We start from the raw sequence: 18,830 nt of genomic DNA, 5'->3' as shown, positions 1-18,830 counted from the left end.
CAATAAAAAGAATTGGTTATTCACTTAATCGCTATTTGTGGACAGTGTTCTGTGCACAGACACTGCATTTTACAGTAAATGCTTTGAGAAGTATTTCTAACATGAGAAGCACTATATCAAATTTAAGGATTATTGTTGTTATATAATAATAATCATCCTTGCATTTGATATATCACGTCTTGAAGCTTATCACATCTCAAAGCGCTTCACAGAATATACTGTAAAATGAATTGATTGTATATTGTGTGGGTGAAACGCGTCAGCCAATAGAAATAGAATAATGTTGCAGGAAGTGACCTACTATTGATCATGGAGACATTTGTTGCTCTTGAGTTCTCTTGAGTTCTGAGAAGGGAAGTTTTATTTTTTTTATTCCTAATGATCGATTCTGTTTAGAAGTGTCTCCTCACCTAGTTGCAATGCAATGCTAGGTGATCGCTGTATGTTACTCCACCTGTTGTAGCATTTCAGAGCATCCAGCTTCTTTAATACAGCCTTAATGTTAATGATTTTCTGTAACTTTCTTTCAAGAGCATACCAACAACAACAACTTGTATTTATATAGAGCCCTTCACGCGTTGTTGCATCCCAGAGCGCTAGATAGTGGCGGAATCTGACTTCAAGCCAGAGTGAGAGGGAGGGGGGGGAGGTGACCGTAAGCATGATCAAAAAGGAAGCTCTTCAGGTAGAATTTGAAGGTGGGGAGGGAGGGGGCAAGGCGGAGGGATTGAGGGAGAATTCCAGAGTTTTGGAGAGTAGTGGCTGAAGGCACGACCACCGAGGGTGGAGCGGAGGGGACGGGGGAACAAACAGGAGGCCGGAGTCAGCCAAGAAGAGGCAATAGGTGGTGGAGGGGGGTAAGCAGGACGGAGAGACAGGGAGGCTCGAGGACATGAAGGGATTTGAAATCAATTGAGAGGATCTTGAAATCAAAAACAACTTTGAGACGTTTCAATGACATAAGGTGCTACAGCAAATACAGAATTTGGTATTATGATTATTTGATTTTTTATTTTTGTGCTAAATCACACCTATAATACTGCAATATTTTTCACCCTGACAGCTTTGGTTCACAAGATGGGTTTGGTTAAAACCTTTTGTCCCATCTGATCTCTTCCCTCCAGAACATGCACCCTACCATCCCCCCCATCACAGCATCCAACTGCTTTTTAAATGAGTCCCAGTGTCCTGCCCTCAACTTCGCCTTCCTGGCAAACCTTTTCCAGTCATTAATTACCCTCTAGGCAAAGAATTACTTCCTGGTGTCTGTCCAAATTGCGAATTGAAATTGGCCAGGCCACCTCAAATTGCCCTTTACAACTCTGTGTCCTCTTGTTATACTGTCTCAGTGATTCTGACAGGGTTGCTTTGAGTTTACCATGTAGAAGGTGACAGTCTCACTGACACTGAAGTCCAAGATCGACCTGGAGGGCAACCTCTTTCACTGAAGCCTCAAACATCTAACACAAGTAAACACTGGTGACTGAGACTTCAAAACTGCTCGCATCTGCCTCCTGGTGACGTAACAAGAGAGCTGCAATTGATGGGTTGTTTGCAAATGTCATGAATTGGACTCTACAGTAGAGAATGGATTGGGTGGAGGAAGAGACAGGAGAACAATACCAGCATAAACCAACAAATAATAAAAATCCATGATTCATAAAATGCCAACTTGCACCAACTAATAATACTTACATTTGAAATAGTGCCTTATCTTCTTGTTGAGACGTCTCAAAGCATTATTTTGTAAATTGTGCTTTCAATGATAAACTATATGGGTTTAGCTGGTTGAACTTCAGCAGTTACCACAACCACAGCGTTGGGTGCTCAAGCCTAGGGTTCTTACATCAGCCTTGCTCTCGCTTCTGAGTCAGAAGGTTGTGGGTTCAAGCCCCATGTCGGGACCTGGAATCACACAGTCTAAGACATTCCAATACAGTGCCTGTGGGGGTGTTGCATTGTCGGAGGTGTCATCCTTCAGATGAGACATTAAACTGAGGTCCCATCTGCCTGTGCAGGTGGACGTTAAAGGTAGATTTTATTTGGGAGGATTGTTGGCCAAGACATCTAGAGAAATAAACTCCCCTCTCTTTTCGAATAGTAGGTTAAATTCCAGCAGTTCCCACAACGCACAATGTTAGGCCCTCAAGTCTAGGCACTGAAGGCTGGCACTATTCAAAAATATCTCGATGACATGATAAGGCACTGTATTAAATGCAGGGATTATTATTGTTATAAACCAAGTAAATTTATAGGATGGAATCTCTTCCTCGAGGTTATCTCTGGAGATGAAGATAGTGTAAAAATGATAAGAATCTCTGGAGAAAGTTTCACACCTTTCTCCTTTACAAAAGTTAAACAAGTGCTCTGGACGGATCTTAGCCATGGCTCCCATCCTCCCTCAGCCTTGCCTTCCTCCCCCCCCCCCCCCCCCTTCTATAATCATTCACATATCTTCTGGGTCTCAGACACATCTTTTCGGCCTATAATCTCTCACTATTGCCTCATTTTGTCCTGTATCATCAATACCTGTGATCTCAACATTTCCTGTTCCTCCAACACATTTTTTCCTTTAAACACAAAAACAGAAGTCGCTGGGAACACTCAGCAGGTCAGGCAGCATCTGTAGAGAAAGGAAAGTGAGTCAACATTCAAAACCCGAAACGTTGACTCACTTTCCTTTCTCCATAGATGCTGCCTGACGTGCTGAGTGTTCCCAACGACTTCTGTTTTTGTTATCAGATTTCTACAGTTTCTACATCTGCAGTATTTTGTGTTTTTTTTCAATATTGTGCTTTGTCTTTCTTTCCCCACCCCTTTCTCTGCTTGTCTTTATAAACTGTTCCCTTCCAACATCCCCCAGTTCTGACGAAAGTCATCGACCTGAAACGCTAACTCACTTTCCTCATAGATTATTTGCTGCCTGACCTGCTGAATGTTCCCAGCCACTTCTGTTTTACTCCCTCAACTCAGTGCTACTCACGGACTTTCAAGCAGAGGACTAGATAAAGCCTAATAAAATGATTGTTTTCTATTCAGCCTCTATAATTCATCTGCAAAATTAACCTGTGTTTGTAATCATATTCCTCGACCTCTCCGCCGGCTTTGACATCGCGGACCACTCAATCTTCCTCCACTGCCTCTCTTCCCACTTCAACCTTCAAGGTTCTGTCCTTGACTAGTTCAGGTCCTACCTTTCACACCACCTCCACTTCGTCGCGGCAAACGGCTTCTCCTCCAGCCCCCGCACCGTCTCGTGCGGTGTTCCTCAGGTCCCCTCCTCTTCACCCTCTACATGCTCCCCCTTGGTGACGTCATCCGCAGACATGGGGTAAATTTTCACATGTATGCGGATGACACCCAACTCTATCCCTCTACCTGCACCCTCAACTCCAGGACTAGTGGCGTCCTGACCGACTGCCTGTCCGACATCAAGTCCTGGACGAGAGACAACATTCTCCAACTCAACATCAGCAAGACCGAGGCCCTCCTGATTGGCTCGTGCCAGCGCCTCCGCACCTCGGGCACTGGCAGCATCAACATCCACGGCTGCACATTCAACCTCACTAAGCCAGTCAGGAACCTGGGTATCTTGTTTGACCCTGAACTGTCCTTTCTCCCCCACATCCGCGCCATGACCGGCATTGCCTACCAACACCTCCGCAATATTGCCAGACTCCGCCACTGCCTCACCCCTCAGGCTGCCGAAACCCTCACCCACGCATTCGTCACATCAAGGCTCGATTATGGTAAATCCCTCCTCATCGGCCTTCCCAACTCTTCCCTTCACAAGCTGCAGATCATCCAAAACTCTGCAGCTTGTGTACTTTCATGCCCCAGGCTCCGCGACCCCATCACTCCCACCCTCGCCCGACTCCACTGGCTCCCCATCCCCAAGAGGATCGAGTTCAAGATCCTCGTCCTCGCCTTTAAGGCCATCCATGGCCTTGCCCCCTCCTACCTCTCTGACCTGCTGACTCCTTACCAATCTGCCCACTCCCTCCGTTCATCGGGCTCCGGTCTGCTGCATGTCTCCCTCCCAACCCACCCTACCATCAGTGGCCGGGCTTTCAGCCTCTCTGCCCCCATACTCTGGAACTCCATCCACGGTCACTTCTCCTCACTCCTCCCTCGCCTCCTTCAAGGCCGGTCTCAAGTCCCTTCTCTTCGACCGTGCCTTTGGTTCCCCCTCCCACCTCTCTGCCTCCCTCACCCCTACACCACCCCTTCCCCATGCTCGGGCCCCGACATCTGACTGTTCAGCGCTTTGGGACGTCCTCCCGACGTGAAAGGAGTTCTATAAATGTAATTTTGTTGTTGTTGTGTTGTTCAGATCCTCCTACTCGATTGGAATAATTGGCCACAGAAATCAGTCCCCGCTCACACACAGGACACACTTCCTGGGGAGGTAGTGCACAATGAAAGACAATAGTACAGAAACGAGACAATCTGTGCCCCACAATCAGAAATGCTACCACCAGCTAATAAAATATCTAAATTAATTTATTTTCCATTTTTACAGCAAATGGACTCTGCATTACTCGGGGAACACTCAGCAGGTCAGGCAGCACGTATTGAGAGAGGAAAGTGGGTTAACATTCCAAATTGATGACCTTTCATCAGAAGTGGGAGATGTACTTCCAATCGAGAAGGAGGATAAACTACTTCCTTCCAAAATCCCCAGGTCTGACAAAACGTCATTGACCTAAAACGTCAAATCACTTTCCTCTCTCCGTAGATGCTGCCTGACTTGCTGAGTGTTCCCAACCACTTCTGTTTTTATATCAGATTTCTAGCATTTGAAGTATTTTGCCTTTTCTGCCTTTACTCTTGCTGGTTTGTGGCATTGAAATCTATTTGCTACAAAGATGCACGTCAATGAAACATCACAAATGACAAAGAGGATCAGGCACTGATGGCCACTGGTTATGCTTGCACACAGTGAGGCCAGCCTACCTTGGGGATGCGAGCATACTTTCCAGTCCTGCTGTCCTTAATGTGGCTGATATCCAGCAGGTCTGTGTCCTGTGGAGGGGAAAAAACACATATGAGTCATTATGGGAAGAGGTAATCAGAGAAAATTGTTCTCATTTGTACAGATTGGCAATTCGATACCACTTTTCATCCACAAAACCAATTCATTTCACAGAATATTCTGTGAAGCAACTTTGAGGCGTCTCAAAGATGTGATAAGGCGCCATATCAAATGCAAGTATTATTATTATTATTTATTATTGGCCAGGCCACAAGGGGAAATTCCTTTGGGGAAACACCTTCCTCTTCTCCTGCAGTCTGCCCCTCCCCCGACTCGGCGTCATACTCCACCACAGTTAAGCACTCTGAGACGCTATCCTGCATGAGGGGCACAGTATAAATGCAAGTTGTTGTTATTTGATATTCCATCTCATCAATGAGATGTCTGAAAGTGCTTCATAGGATTTACTGTGAAGTGACTGTGTATTTTGTGGATGAACACATAACATTTGCACACAGCAAAATTCTACAAACAGCCATGGATTTTATCTGGGGGGTTTGTCAGCCAGGACACCGGGAGAGAGAAACTCCATTTTCTTTTTGAATAGCACACAAGATCTTTAACATCCACCTAAATAGGCACAGAGTGCACTGAGACTTAACATCTCATCCAACGGATGGCATCTCTGATATCAAATACACTTTTTTCATTCTTTTGCATTTGATTTGATGCTTATATCATTATTAACATCTCAAAGGACCTCAGAGCTGCTATAAAGTGTAGTGACTATATTTTTAGGAAAATGTGGCATCCAATTTGCACCCAGCAACGCAGTGTGAATGACCTTTTTTATTCAGACAGTTATTAATAATAATTTGGTCACTCATTTCACGGCTGTTTGTGGGAAACTGCTGTGTGCAATTGGCTGCCGCATTTCACCCACAAAATATACAGTCAACTCACTTTACAGTATATTCTGTGAAACGCTTTGAGACGTCTTGAAGACATGATAAGGCACAATATCAAATGCAAGGATTATTATTTATTATTGGCCAGGACACTGGGGGAAATTCCTTCTCTTTTCCATTAGTCTGATATTACCACAAATTGGACTCTCCCTCGCTGACCATTCGGCCACAGTTTGCATCAGCAAAACCTCAGTCTGATCTTATTCACAAAAATTGCAGAGTGATAATTACACCCGTCGCTGGAGGGAGCAATCTAACCATCTGTGTAGTACAGAGTAACAGTATCAGAGTAACATGTGCTTGGATGGTGCAGGATGAGATGAGAGCAGCATCTATTTATACACTGGTTTTACAAACACCCAGAGAGAAAACACAGTGAATTCTCTGTCTTTGCCTACCATCACCAGCAATGGATACCAGCCTGGCTCAGGCACTGTGTGTGTGTCAACCTGGCTCAGTCACTGTGTGCGGCACATAGAGAATTCATTGAGTGCCACAAACAACAACAACAACAACAACAAGATTGCATTTATAGAGCGGCTTTCACGTCGGGAGGACGTCCCAAGGCACTGGACAGTTGTGTCGGGACCCGAGCAGGGGGGAAATGGTCAGGGTGAGGGGAGGGAGGGAGCGAGGAGGGGGTAGAGAGTCGAGAGGGGAGCTGAAGGCACGGTTGAAGTCATGGATTGAGTGACCAAATTATTATTATTAATATAATATAATTATCATTATGTAATATAATAATAATGTGGTCACTCAACCCACAATTGTTTGTGGGACACTGCTGTGCGCAATTGACTGACGCGTTCGCCCACAAATACAGTCAATTGACTTTACAGTATATTCTGTGAATCGCTCTGAGACGTCTTGAAGACACAATAAGGCACTACATCAAATGCAAGGATTATTATTATTATTTATTATAACTGATCAAAGAAATCACAGAAGTGGGAGTGCCATGCGAGTTTCTCTGAACCTACTCATTCCCTTGAATACTGATAGCTTCATTCTTTACATCTTGATCTAATTCCCCTTTCATGAGATCCTCTTAATGTCTCATTTTGGAATCCACTGATAGGATTTAAATTGCATTGTGAGAATGGTCTCATTGGCACTGTCTAGAACAAGTCATTAGACAATGACAGATAATTAATTTGCTGCAGCTCAGTTTTGTCATCTTAACAATGGGTTTATTATGTATATTAACTCATAATACTAAAGATTAGATGGCTCAGTTGCAAGCACTCTTTGTTCAAGCTTCATTTTGACACATGGAGCTCGCAATCTGGGTTGACAGTCCAGCACAGAGCAGTGCTGGGGGGAGTGCTGCATTGTCGGAGGTGCCGCCTTTCAGATGAGATGATAAACTGAGGTCCAATCTTTGCCTGTCCAGGTGGACATTGCAGATCCCCCATTGAGACCCTACCCCACATGAAGGGCGCTGTAAATGCAAGTTGTTGTTGCTGCTGTTGTGAGGATTTTGATGTTATACGTGCGGTATTGAATGCAAGGATTGCGTGTACTATGGTGGTAATGGGACACATTGTTGATTGACTGGGGCTGAGACTGACAGTACAGTGATGTACTTTACTTGGCAGAAATTCCCTTCTCCTGAACTCTCGGAGACAAAACAGCATAGAATGACTTTCATAAGTTACTGCTGCTTGCAATATGTACTCATTCCTAAGTTCTCAATCTCTTTCTGAGGATCAGCATCTATCTGACATCTCCATTACAACGGTAAACAAGCCTGCCTGGTTTGATTTAGAATTGAAAGGTATTTTCCCAGCATTTCACACTGAATACAATAACAACAACGTGTTGTATAGCACCCTTCGTGTCTCTGAGTGATTTACACACTCTGCTGGGGACCAAGCTGAGGTTCATCTGCCTCCAAGGTGACATGTTTGGCAACAGAATGTCAGAATCGAGCTCACTCTCTCTGACGGTCTGGTCCGGTTCCTGAGCCAGGTGGGTCCGCAGTATTCCAGGCCACTGCTGATGACAGCACAGCCCGGCCTGGCTCATCGGAAGGAGCTGGAAGTGTAGACCAGTCACTGGGAGCAGGAAGTCATCCCACTCAGCTCCTGTTAATCCTGCAAACCAAAGTCCTATCAGGGAGGGTGGTCCTAACTGGGCAAGCAAAGGGAAAGCAGTGTTCTCAATGGAAAGCTATGCGGTTTTAGCTGGTTAGACTCCAATAGTTACCCCAACGTACACTTTGGGATCCCCAAGCCTTGGCTCTTGCCAATCTGTGCCTAATGCTCTCTGGAAATCGGTGCACAGTGTGCGTCCCTCCAGAGAGAGTGCATGCCTTTCCAAATGCAGGGAAATTTCCATATGTGGATGGCATACATACATATAATAATAATAATAATAATCCTTGCACTACCTTATCAAGTCGTCAAAATGCCTCAAAGCAATTCCCAAGATTTACTGTAAAGTGTAGTGGCTGTGTCTTTTGTGGGTGAACATGGCAGCCACAAACTGCCACAAACAACCACTGAGCAAATGACCAAATTTTATTTTGGGGGATTGTCAGCCAGTACACCGGGAGAGAGAAACTCTCTTCTCTTTTTCAATAATGCAATGAGATCTTTAACACCCACCTGAACAAGCAGATGGGATCTCTGTTTAATGTCTCATCCGAGGGACGACAACTTTGACAGTGCAGCTCACCCCCAGCACTGCACTGGAGCATCAGGCTGGACCATAAGTGTTTCAAGTCCCAACGTGGGGTTTGAACCCACCACCTTCTGACTCAGAGGTGATAATGCCACCAACTGAGCCAGGCAGGCACACTTTGGTCATTCACTCCATGGCTGTTTGTGGGACATCACTGTGCACAAATTGGCTGTCATGTTCACCTACAAATACAGTCTGTACACTTTACAGTAAATCATGTAAAATGCTTTAAAACATTTCATATTGTAAATATTATGAATTATTAATTGTAATGACTGTATTAATATGGCCACACTACTACCTTCCTCCTATTATCGGCACAAAATTGGTGCTATACTAATAATAATGATAATCCTTGCATTTCATATAGCGCCTTATCACGTCTTCAAGACATCTCAAAGCGCTTCACGGAATGTACTGTAAAGTGAATTTATCTGTATATTTTATTATTGTTGTTATTATTATATAAATAAATGAAACAACCAAACAGGCACGCTCAGATTGCTGACAGTATCTTGTATCAAGTCTGACGTCCTTCTGTAAACTGTAACGTTGGAAGCAGTAATTATCTTATACTAATAAAACGACAATGTCTGTCTGCGTTCAAGAAGGATTTCAATAACCGATTTTGATGTAGAGACATGGTTTATACCTCATCAGAAAGACCTTGAACCTGAAAGTGACATGGGCATATTTGTTTTCGGGTATCTCCTATCTTTCAGACATTATTTCAGTTTTGCATTTTATGCTGCAGTTACACCAGATACCTGGTGGCTGCCGAGTCAAAGTGGCGCTATGGCATCGTGCGTCAGAACACCAACGTATGTACACACATACTGCAGTTACACCTGGTGGCCGCGCCGGCTGACTGTGCAGCTGTGGCATCCTGCGCCAAAGAGCACGCACGTAGTCAAGCGGCCGTGGGAACAAAATAACACAGGCCACAGCAACAACAACAAAATTACATTTTTAAAGCGCCTTTCACATCGGGAGGGCATCCCAGTGATTATAAATTATGCATTTATATTGATCATTATAAAGATGCCTAAGCAAAAGTCAAACCTTTCAAGGATAAGTAAAAATGCCGGACAAAAGAAAGAAGGCCCATTAAATGAAACTGAAGAACAAAGTCCTCCCACAGGAGTCCTCCCAGATGAGTATAGATGAATAGAGTATAGATGTATAGAGTATAATATGAAATGTCTGTCTGTGTGTCTGTCTGTGTGTCAATGTATATTCCATATTGGATCCATTGGTTGCAAGTGAAGCAGCAATGGGTACAGCTAGTATTTTATATGTAAGCAGTACTGGCGAAATAAACCCGAAAAACACAATACAGTAAATATAGTAAACTATTAATGAATAATCAAAGGTGTTTATACGGTGCCCTGCCAGGCTTTTCCAACTGCATTACATCTGAACTGATTTGACACTGAGCAGAGGTTGCACACATGTTGAAAGATAGTAAGGCTTTCAGCTGCGGTGAATGGGATTGTCGAGTAAGTGTGAGCAAATTGCTATTCATAACAAATGATGGAATTAAAAGGCAATTTAATTAACTGGGCATCATGAAACAAATGCCCACAAAATGTACACTTTACAGTGTATTCTGTGAAGCGCTCTGAAAGGTCTCGAAGATGTGATACAGTGCCATATCAAATTCAAGGATTATTATTATTATTAAGCCTTTGTTACTATTCTTAATTATCTGCAAAACTGTTGCTCAAAAGAGACTTCAACCTCCTTTCCAGCACAGAAAAGTTCTTCACACGTCACGTTTTGCAAAACGGCAGAAGAAAATCTTTTTTTCCAAATTCTTTACAGTAGATCCTGTGAAGCTATTTGAAACATTGTGACAACATGAAACGGTGCTGTATCAGATGTTAGATTATCGTTAGACAACAGGACAGCCCCATTATCCTGCAGGTCACCACCAATATGTGGAGTCTTGTAGCTTAGTGGGAAGAGCGCTCACCTCCCAAGCCAGAGCACCTGGGTTTGATTTCCGGGAGGGACGAAATGTGGGCAAGTTGCATGATCGGATGATTATATCCAACATCATTTGCTCTCGCTTCTAAATCCGACCATAATCTCACCCCCCTGTGACCCCCTCAAAACTGACCAAACCTGCCCTGCCCACCCATCCATCAGCAGTCTGGCGTTCAGCCATTAGTTTAATATTGCGGAGTCCTGTAGCTCAGTGGTTAAAGTACTTGCCTCGCAAGCGAGAGGACCTGGGTTTGATTCCTGGGCAGGGAGAAATGTTAGACAAGAATCCTTACTCCATACACCTCTGTTTACCTAGCAGTAAGTAGAAACCCGGTTGTTAGTCAATTGGCAGATCATTTTTCCGGGGGTAATAATTTCTTCAAAAAAAAATAAGAATAATTTGATCACTTAATCCACGTTTCGCCCCCAAAAATACAGTCAATTCATTTTATAGTAAATTCTGAACTTTAAGACGTCTCGGAGATCTGATAAGGTGCTCTATCAAAATGCAAGGATTATTATTATCTCCCTCTGCAGCTGTCAGCACCCTCCTCGGCTTATCCTTAAGGTGATATTTTATTTTACAGATGAATACTTGGAATCCTAAAATCCCTATACAATACGATTCTCATTTGCACAGCGCCTTTCATATCAGAGGACGTTTCAGAAAACTGCACATAGCTGACTGAGCACCTGAGCCTTGGGCTGGGAGCTGGAGAGGCTGAGGATTATTACTCCTGGAAACAATTTCCAGGAGTAATAATCCTATCAAAAAAATACAAAATATATATTAAAAAATGTGGTCACTCAATCCATGAGTGTTCGTGGGGCACTTCTGTGTGCAATTGGCTGCCTGTTTCGCCCACAACACATAATCAATTCACTTTACAGTATATTCTGTGAAGCACTTGAAGACGTCTCAACGATGTGATAAGGTGCTGTATCAACACAAGGATTATTATTATTAATATAGCTCAGACATGATGGGCCGAATGGCCTCATTCTGTGCTGTAAATCTGTTTTTATTATAATAAAGTAGTTGCCAGGAACCTCGCAGTATTATTTTGGCCTGAAGTTGCAAATGCCAAGTTCATTATTATCATTGAATTAGTGATGATGAAATTAAGCTGTCTTTTTCCCCGTTTCAAGGGCTGAGCATCCGGCCTGTGCTCAGTCACACTGAATCAAATTTACACCAGTCATCCATTCACCAGTTCCTGTCAACAGTCTGACACACAGCCACCAGCTGTGGATAATAATCCTTGCATTCGATATAGCGTCTTATCATGTCTTCGAGACGTCTCAAAGAGCTTCACAGAATATACTGTAAAGTGAATTGACTGCATACTTTGTGAGCGATATGTGGCAGCCAATTCTGCACAGCAGTGTCCCACAAAAAGTCGTGGATTGAGTGATCAAATTATTATTATTTTTTGAAGGGATTATTACCCCCAGAGAAACGGTCCACCAATCGACTAACAACCAGGTTCTTACTTACTGCTAGGTAAACAGAGGCGTGTGGCATAAGGAAACTTACCCAATGTTTCGCCCTGTCCGGGAATTGAACCCAGGTCTCTCGCTTGTGATGCTCTAACCGCTGAGCTACAGGGCTCCACGATGTTAAACTAATGGCTGAACACTGGACTGTTGATGGGGGCGCGGTCAAGGCAGGGGATATGGAGCGGGCTCGGCTCGCTGGATGGAGGGAGGGGCCGGCTTGGTCGGTTTTGAGGAGGTCAGAGAGGTCAGGTGAGGTGAGACATGGTGGAATTTAAAAGAGAGAGCAAATGTAGTGGATACGATCGGTCGGCTGGGGAATGGGGAACCAGCGGATCCGGGCAAGGGTGGAGGCTGCGATTGCAGAACATAGTGTGGGAGAGGACATGAGCTGCAGCGTTCCTGGTAGCGTTCAATCATCATTGAAAGGATGTTTGGAGACCGGGAAACCACATTAAACCTTGGCAACTGTAAGACGTGTATACAAGCTGTTGGGATTTTGTATGCCTTTGAGCTTTGCAGGTCCAATAGGGGAGCTGTTGCTGTTTGTTATTGCCTTTGGCAGATGACATGTGATTATTATTATTATCTGATACTGCGTCTTTCATGTAAGAGGATGTCTCAAAGAGTTTCAAATGATTTAATGTAAATATAGTGACTGTGTATTTGTAGGCGAACGCAGCAGCCAATTTGCACACAGCATCCTCCTATAAACACCAATTATATTTTGGGGGATTGTCGGCCAGAATACTGGGAGAGAGAAACTCCCTTCTCTTTTCCAAAAGTGCCGTGGGATCTTTAATGTTGACCTGATACAAGCACAGATGGGATCTCGGTTCAACATGTCATCTGAAGGACAATGCAGCACACCCCCAGCCCTGTGCTGGAGCGTTAGCCCAAAGTCCCTGACTTAATCTCTGGCTTGATCCTGCAATCTTCTGACTAAGAGGTGAGAGTGCGACCAACTGAGCCAGACTGACACACAGTGACTGAGCCAGGCTGACACACACACAGTGACTGAGCCAGGCTGACACACACACACACACACACAGTGACTGAGCCAGGCTGACACACACACAGTGACTGAGACAGGCTGACACACACACAGTGACTGAGCCAGGCTGACACACACAGTGACTGAGACAGGCTGACACACACAGTGACTGAGCCAGGCTGACACACACACACAGTGACTGAGACAGGCTGACACACACACACAGTGACTGAGACAGGCTGGCATAGACACAGTGACTACGCTAGACTGACACACACACAGTGAATGAGCCAGCTTGTGTATTCTCTCTTTCTCACCTCTGAGTTAAAAGGTTGTGGGTTCAAGCACCATATCAGGAACTTTGAGCTCATAGTCCAAGCTGATGCTCCAGTGCAGTGCTGGGAGAGTCCTGTAGTGTTGCAGGTGCTGTCCTTCACATTAAACCGAGGGTCGTTTGTGCCTGTTCAGGTGGACGTTAAATATTGTGAATTCCTGTAGGTTAGTGGTTTGAGCACTCAACTCACAAGCGAGAGGACCTGGGTTTGATTCCCGGTTAGAGCGAAACATTGGGCAAGTTTCCTTACTCCACATGCCTCTGTTTATCTAGCAGCAAGTAGGAACCCTGGGGTAATAATCCCTTCAAAAATGCAATAAATCCTTTGAAGCAGTTTAAGGCGCTGCACGCAATCTGTCCAGCACCGGATCAATGTAAAGATTATTATTATAATAATAATAATTTGGTCACTCAATCCACGGCTGTTAGTGGGACACTGCTGTGTGCAATTGGCTGCTGCGTTTTGCCCACAAAATATACAATCAATTCACTTCACAGTATATTCTGTGAGGCGCTTTGAGACATCTCGAAGATGTGATAAGACGCTGTATCAAATGCAAGCATTTTTATCATTATTACTGCACCCAGCAGGGGTCAGTGACTTCAGGAGGAACAGTAAGCAGCAAAGTCACGTGGCTGTGAACGGCACTGAGGTTGCTGGATTCAACTCAAGTGTATGAAAAACACTTCAAAGGTGTTTTTTCAGTAAATTGATTCAAATGGCTCACAGTCCAAAGTCCACTTCATCAGAACCACACACATACATGATTCCCATCCCAAAGCTTCCACAAGTCACCTGTTCTGAAAGGCTGCAGTTTATGCTGTGTGGATGTTTTTCACAACACAATAAACTTCAACTGATTTTGAAATCTGCTTCGGACATTGAACCGAGGGGCCCCGTCTGTTCCCTGTTCAGGTGGATGTTAAAGATCCTGCAGCGCTATTTGAAAAGAGAAGGGAGTTTCTGTCTCCCGGTGTCCTCGTCAACAATCCCCCAAATAAAATTGGTCACTCGCTCCATGGCTGTTCAGGCTCTCAGAGCGAAAGCTGCCAGTAACTGGCAATGTAAACTCTGACTACGATAAAATTAAGTCACATCTGTCGCTCAGTGATCAATTATTTTACAACATAAAGGGGAAAATGTTTCCCAGGACCTGCACCATCTTAATGAACTCTTATGAGGGAGAGAGGAGGGGCAGAGGAGGAGAGGAGGGAGAGAGGAGTAGGTAGGAGGGGAGAGGAGGGCATGGGAGGGGTTATGAGGGGATTTTTTTTGATCAGCCGGGTGTCTGACACATGCGGAAACCCATCACTGTGTTTAAGAGTATCCAAACCAAGTTGAGAATTCATGCATCCCACCTACACATGCAAATCCCAGATATAAGATTGTTGGATTGGGGGTATGAGGGGATAGGAAGGAATAGGAGGGGGTTAGGAGGGGAAATTGGGAATTATATACAACTTCAAGTCAGCCTGGACGGTGAGCTCAAAGACCCCCAAAGTGAGGCTTCAATCTTCTGCCTCGAAGATGAGAGTGCTGCCAACTGAGCCGGTCCAAAAAAATGTAAATGTCCCATGAAGTAAGCAGTATGTCATGTCGAGAAACAGTTCTAGCTTCACACACCTTCACACTGTTTATCTTCCTTTCCAAAAGATGATAGTCCGCAGGTAGTCACACTCCTAACACCTGGCAGATATTCCGGGGAAATCGGTGCAGTTCCCAGTAACTGAGTATCTGAGACCGCACCCCAGGAATATTAAATACAAGGTGCTTGTATTTTATTGCACCTCAACACAGTCAGAGCGCTTCACAATCATTACTGACAAGTGTCGAATGCTTGTGCACAAATGAAGAAATCAATTTGGTCCAAAACAGCTGTGAGCAATTTTATCAAGAGAATTGTCAGCCAGGTCAACAACAGAGAGAGAAGCTCCCTTGTTTTCAATAGTGCTGTGGGATCTTTAACATCCACCTGAACAAGTCCAGGAGGTAGAGGGAGAGGGCTTGAACTACAATCGTCTCAAACTTCTACAATCGTCTCAAACTTCTTAACCAAAGGCAAGAGTGCCACCGACTAAGTCAAGATGAGACTTATGGTCGCATTCACCAAAAATATTTTCAAGCATTTTATTCATATTGTGGAGTCCTGTAGCTCAGTGGTTAGAGCACTCGCCTTGCAAGCAAAAGGCCTGGATTTCATTCCCGGCGGCAAAACGTTGGGCAAGTTTCCTTATTCCACAAGCCTCTGTTTACCTAGCAGTAAGTAGGAACCTGGTTGTTAGTCGATCAACGGATCGTTTCTCCAGGGGTAATAATTCCTTCAAAAAAATAATAATAATAATTTGGTCACTCAATCCACAACTGTTTGTGGGACACTGCTGTGCGCAATTGGCTGCCACGTTTCGCCCACAAAATATAGTCAATTCACTTCACAGTATATTCTGTGAAGCCTTTTGAAACGTCTAGAAACCCGATAAGGCACTATATCAAATGCAAGAATTATTATATTATTATTATTATATGTGCTGTTCTCTAAATACATACAGCATAATGAAAATGCATGGAGAGTTCTGAAGCTGGAAAGCAAAATGCCAAAATAAAAATAATTTTAAAAATCCTTACACTACACCTTATCAAGTCTTCAAGACATCTCAAAACGCTTTACAGAATATACTGTAATGTGAATTGACTGTATATTTTGTGGGCAGAACACGGCAGCCAATTTCAATGTACCTTTTGGAATGTTGGTTGCGTTTTGTACATCCCGGAACAAGTCCTTTATAGAGTCACTGCGATAACAATATCCATTGCTCAATCCATACCCCAGCCCAACGGTCAGGTGTCATGATCTTCCCCAGCCCAACGCAAAGGAATGTATCAATCACAACACAAGCAAACACAAGTGGTCAACACCAAAAGCAGAGAAACCCATTAGAAAGCCAATTAACCTAATCAATCGACTGTTTGTGTTCCTGCCAGGAGCAAATGATACCATATTAAGCTGCTTGTTTGTCGACATATTACAAGTAAGATCCCTGATGTAAACAGATTCTCCCTGGAGCTGAACGGGTTCCAGGGTGACGTGCCTTGCAATGGAATGTCAGAATCGAGCCAGGCCTCTGTGACGGTCTCTAGTCCGGTTCCTGAGCCAGGAGGGTCCGCAGTATTCCAGGGCACTGCTGATAACAACACAGCCCGGCCGGCTAATCAATAGGACCTGGAAGGGCAGACCAGTCACTGGGGGCAGGGAATGATCACACTCAGCTCCTGTTAACCCTGCAAGCCAAAGCCCTAACGGGTAGGGTGGTCCTAGATGGATAAGCAGTGGGAAAGCTTGCTGGACAGCAATATCAATGGCAAGCTATACAGTTTTAGCTGGTTAAACTCTAGCAACGATAACATTTGTATAGCACCTTTCACGTCAGTAATTACCCCCAACACAAACTCTGGGGTTCCCAAGCCTTGGCACTTTCCAATCTTCACCTAATACTTTCCGGAATTAGGTGAGTAAAATGTGCTTAGTGGTTAGAGCACTATTATTATTATTAAGACCACACCTTTGATCACCTTTTCCCTGCCCCACTGCCCTCTGCTCCACCCCCGCTTGGGTGCCTAGCCGGCAATGTGAACTTGTGCCTGGCTACATCCTCTCAACGTGAAAGACATTGTGCGAATGTAAACTGCTGTGATTGAAAAATGCCATGTACAAAGCAAACCTAGACCCAGTTGGCATTGGCACCTGATTGCCTATGATATAAAACTTACTGTTCCAGAGTGCACATTAACCATGGGTGTGTGACACCAGAGATGAAAATGAATTGTTCTTTTCATGAAACAATAATAATAATAATCCTTGCATTTGCTTTCTCATATCTTTGAGAATTCTCAAAGTGCTTCACAGAGGTGTAAGGTGGATTGACTGTATATTTTGTGGGAGAAACACAGCAGCCAATTACGCACAGCAAAGTCCCACAAACAGTCGTGGATTGAGTGATCAAATTAGTTTTTTTTTGGAAGGGATTATTACCCCCAGAACATTGCAGAGAGCTCAAGCATGCAAGCTCACACCAGCACACAGGCCTCCTCCTGTGCTATAGACTTTCTGTGATTTGACATGTGGCTCACATTGGTGAGTGTGTTCACAACTGAGGGGCCGCACATTGCTTCTCCTTTCAAATGATAACTACTTATCTTGAGCTGTGACATTTTCAAATCTAATCTCCGACACTCAAAACCTCCTCTGTTTGAATCCATAATCGTACATGAATCATACTCCACATTATTTTTAAAATGAAATGTTGAGCCATGAGGTGCATTTAGCACAGACCAATAAACAGAAACAGGCAGCATATTTAGAGAGTTTTAAAACATGCATTTTGATAAAAATACTAATAATAATCCTTGCATTTGATATAGCGATTTATCATGTCTTCGACACTTCTCAAAGCATTTCACAGAATATAATGTAAAGTCAATTGACTGTATATAATAAATTATCAAAAATTTGATAAGATATGCACTCTCCACCTCACTGAAACCAGTACACAACCTTGACATCTTGTTTGACCCTCAACTCTCCTTTGAGCCCCACAGCCGGGCCATGAGCTGCTCTGCCTTTTCTCCACCTCTGCCACATCACCCGGCTCCATCACTGCCTCATCCCTCAGTCCACCAAGTCCCTCATACACGCATTTGTCACATCCAGGCTTCACTGCGCTAACATCCTGTTTGTTGGTCTTCCTAACTTTTCCCTCAACAAGCTGCAGATCATCCAGAACTCTTCAGCTCGTGTCCTCTCCGTGACCCCATCCATCACTGCCACCCTTGCCCGGCTCCAATGGCTCCCCATCCCCCAGAGGATAAAGTTCAAAATCCTTGACTTCGCTTTCACGGCCCACCATTGCCTTGCCCCCTCCTACATCTGTGACCTGCTAACTTCATAACAACCTGTCCACTCCGTCTGCTCAGCAAGCTCCAGCCTGCTCCACATCCCCTACTCGGCCTGCCCCACCTCGGCGGTCAAGCCTTCAGCCTCTCTGCCCCCACCTTTGGAACTCAATCTCACAGTCCCTTCAGCTCGCTCTCTCCCTTGACTCTTTCAGTGGCCATCTCAAGACCCTCCTCTTCGACCGCACCTTCGATCACCCTCCTACCCCCACCCTGGTCGAGTGTTCTAACTAAATCGTGACAGAACTTTGATGCAGACATGAGGGAGAGGGGAATAGAGGAGAGTAGGAGAGGGTAATAGAGGGGTGTAGGAGAGGGGAATATAGGGATGTGGGGGAGGGGAATAGAGGGGTGTAGGAGAGGGGAATAGAGGAGAGTAGGAGAGGGGAATAGAGGGGTGTAGGAGAGGGGAATATAGGGATGTGGGGGAGGGGAATAGA

The 18,830-nt window shown here is 44.5% G+C and overlaps 1 protein-coding gene across 5 annotated transcripts in view; it reads right to left on the bottom strand.

Moving 5' to 3' along the window:
• The window catches only part of LOC103187635 (1-phosphatidylinositol 4,5-bisphosphate phosphodiesterase beta-1), a 228,872-nt gene that overhangs the window by 149,964 nt on the left and 60,078 nt on the right, over window positions 1-18,830 (bottom strand). For all 5 annotated transcript variants that reach the window (XM_042333662.1, XM_042333658.1, XM_042333660.1 and 2 more), the window contains exon 3: window positions 4,957-5,025. In XM_042333662.1, the coding sequence (XP_042189596.1) occupies window positions 4,957-5,025 (69 nt within the window). The remainder of the gene's footprint in view (window positions 1-4,956; window positions 5,026-18,830) is intronic.

The sequence above is a fragment of the Callorhinchus milii genome, unplaced genomic scaffold (genome assembly GCF_018977255.1).
Source record: "Callorhinchus milii isolate IMCB2004 unplaced genomic scaffold, IMCB_Cmil_1.0 Scaffold3, whole genome shotgun sequence".
Classification (NCBI taxonomy): Eukaryota; Metazoa; Chordata; class Chondrichthyes; order Chimaeriformes; family Callorhinchidae; genus Callorhinchus; species Callorhinchus milii.
The sequence above is the reverse complement of the archived record's forward strand: the minus strand, read 5'-3'. Positions and strand labels throughout refer to the sequence as shown.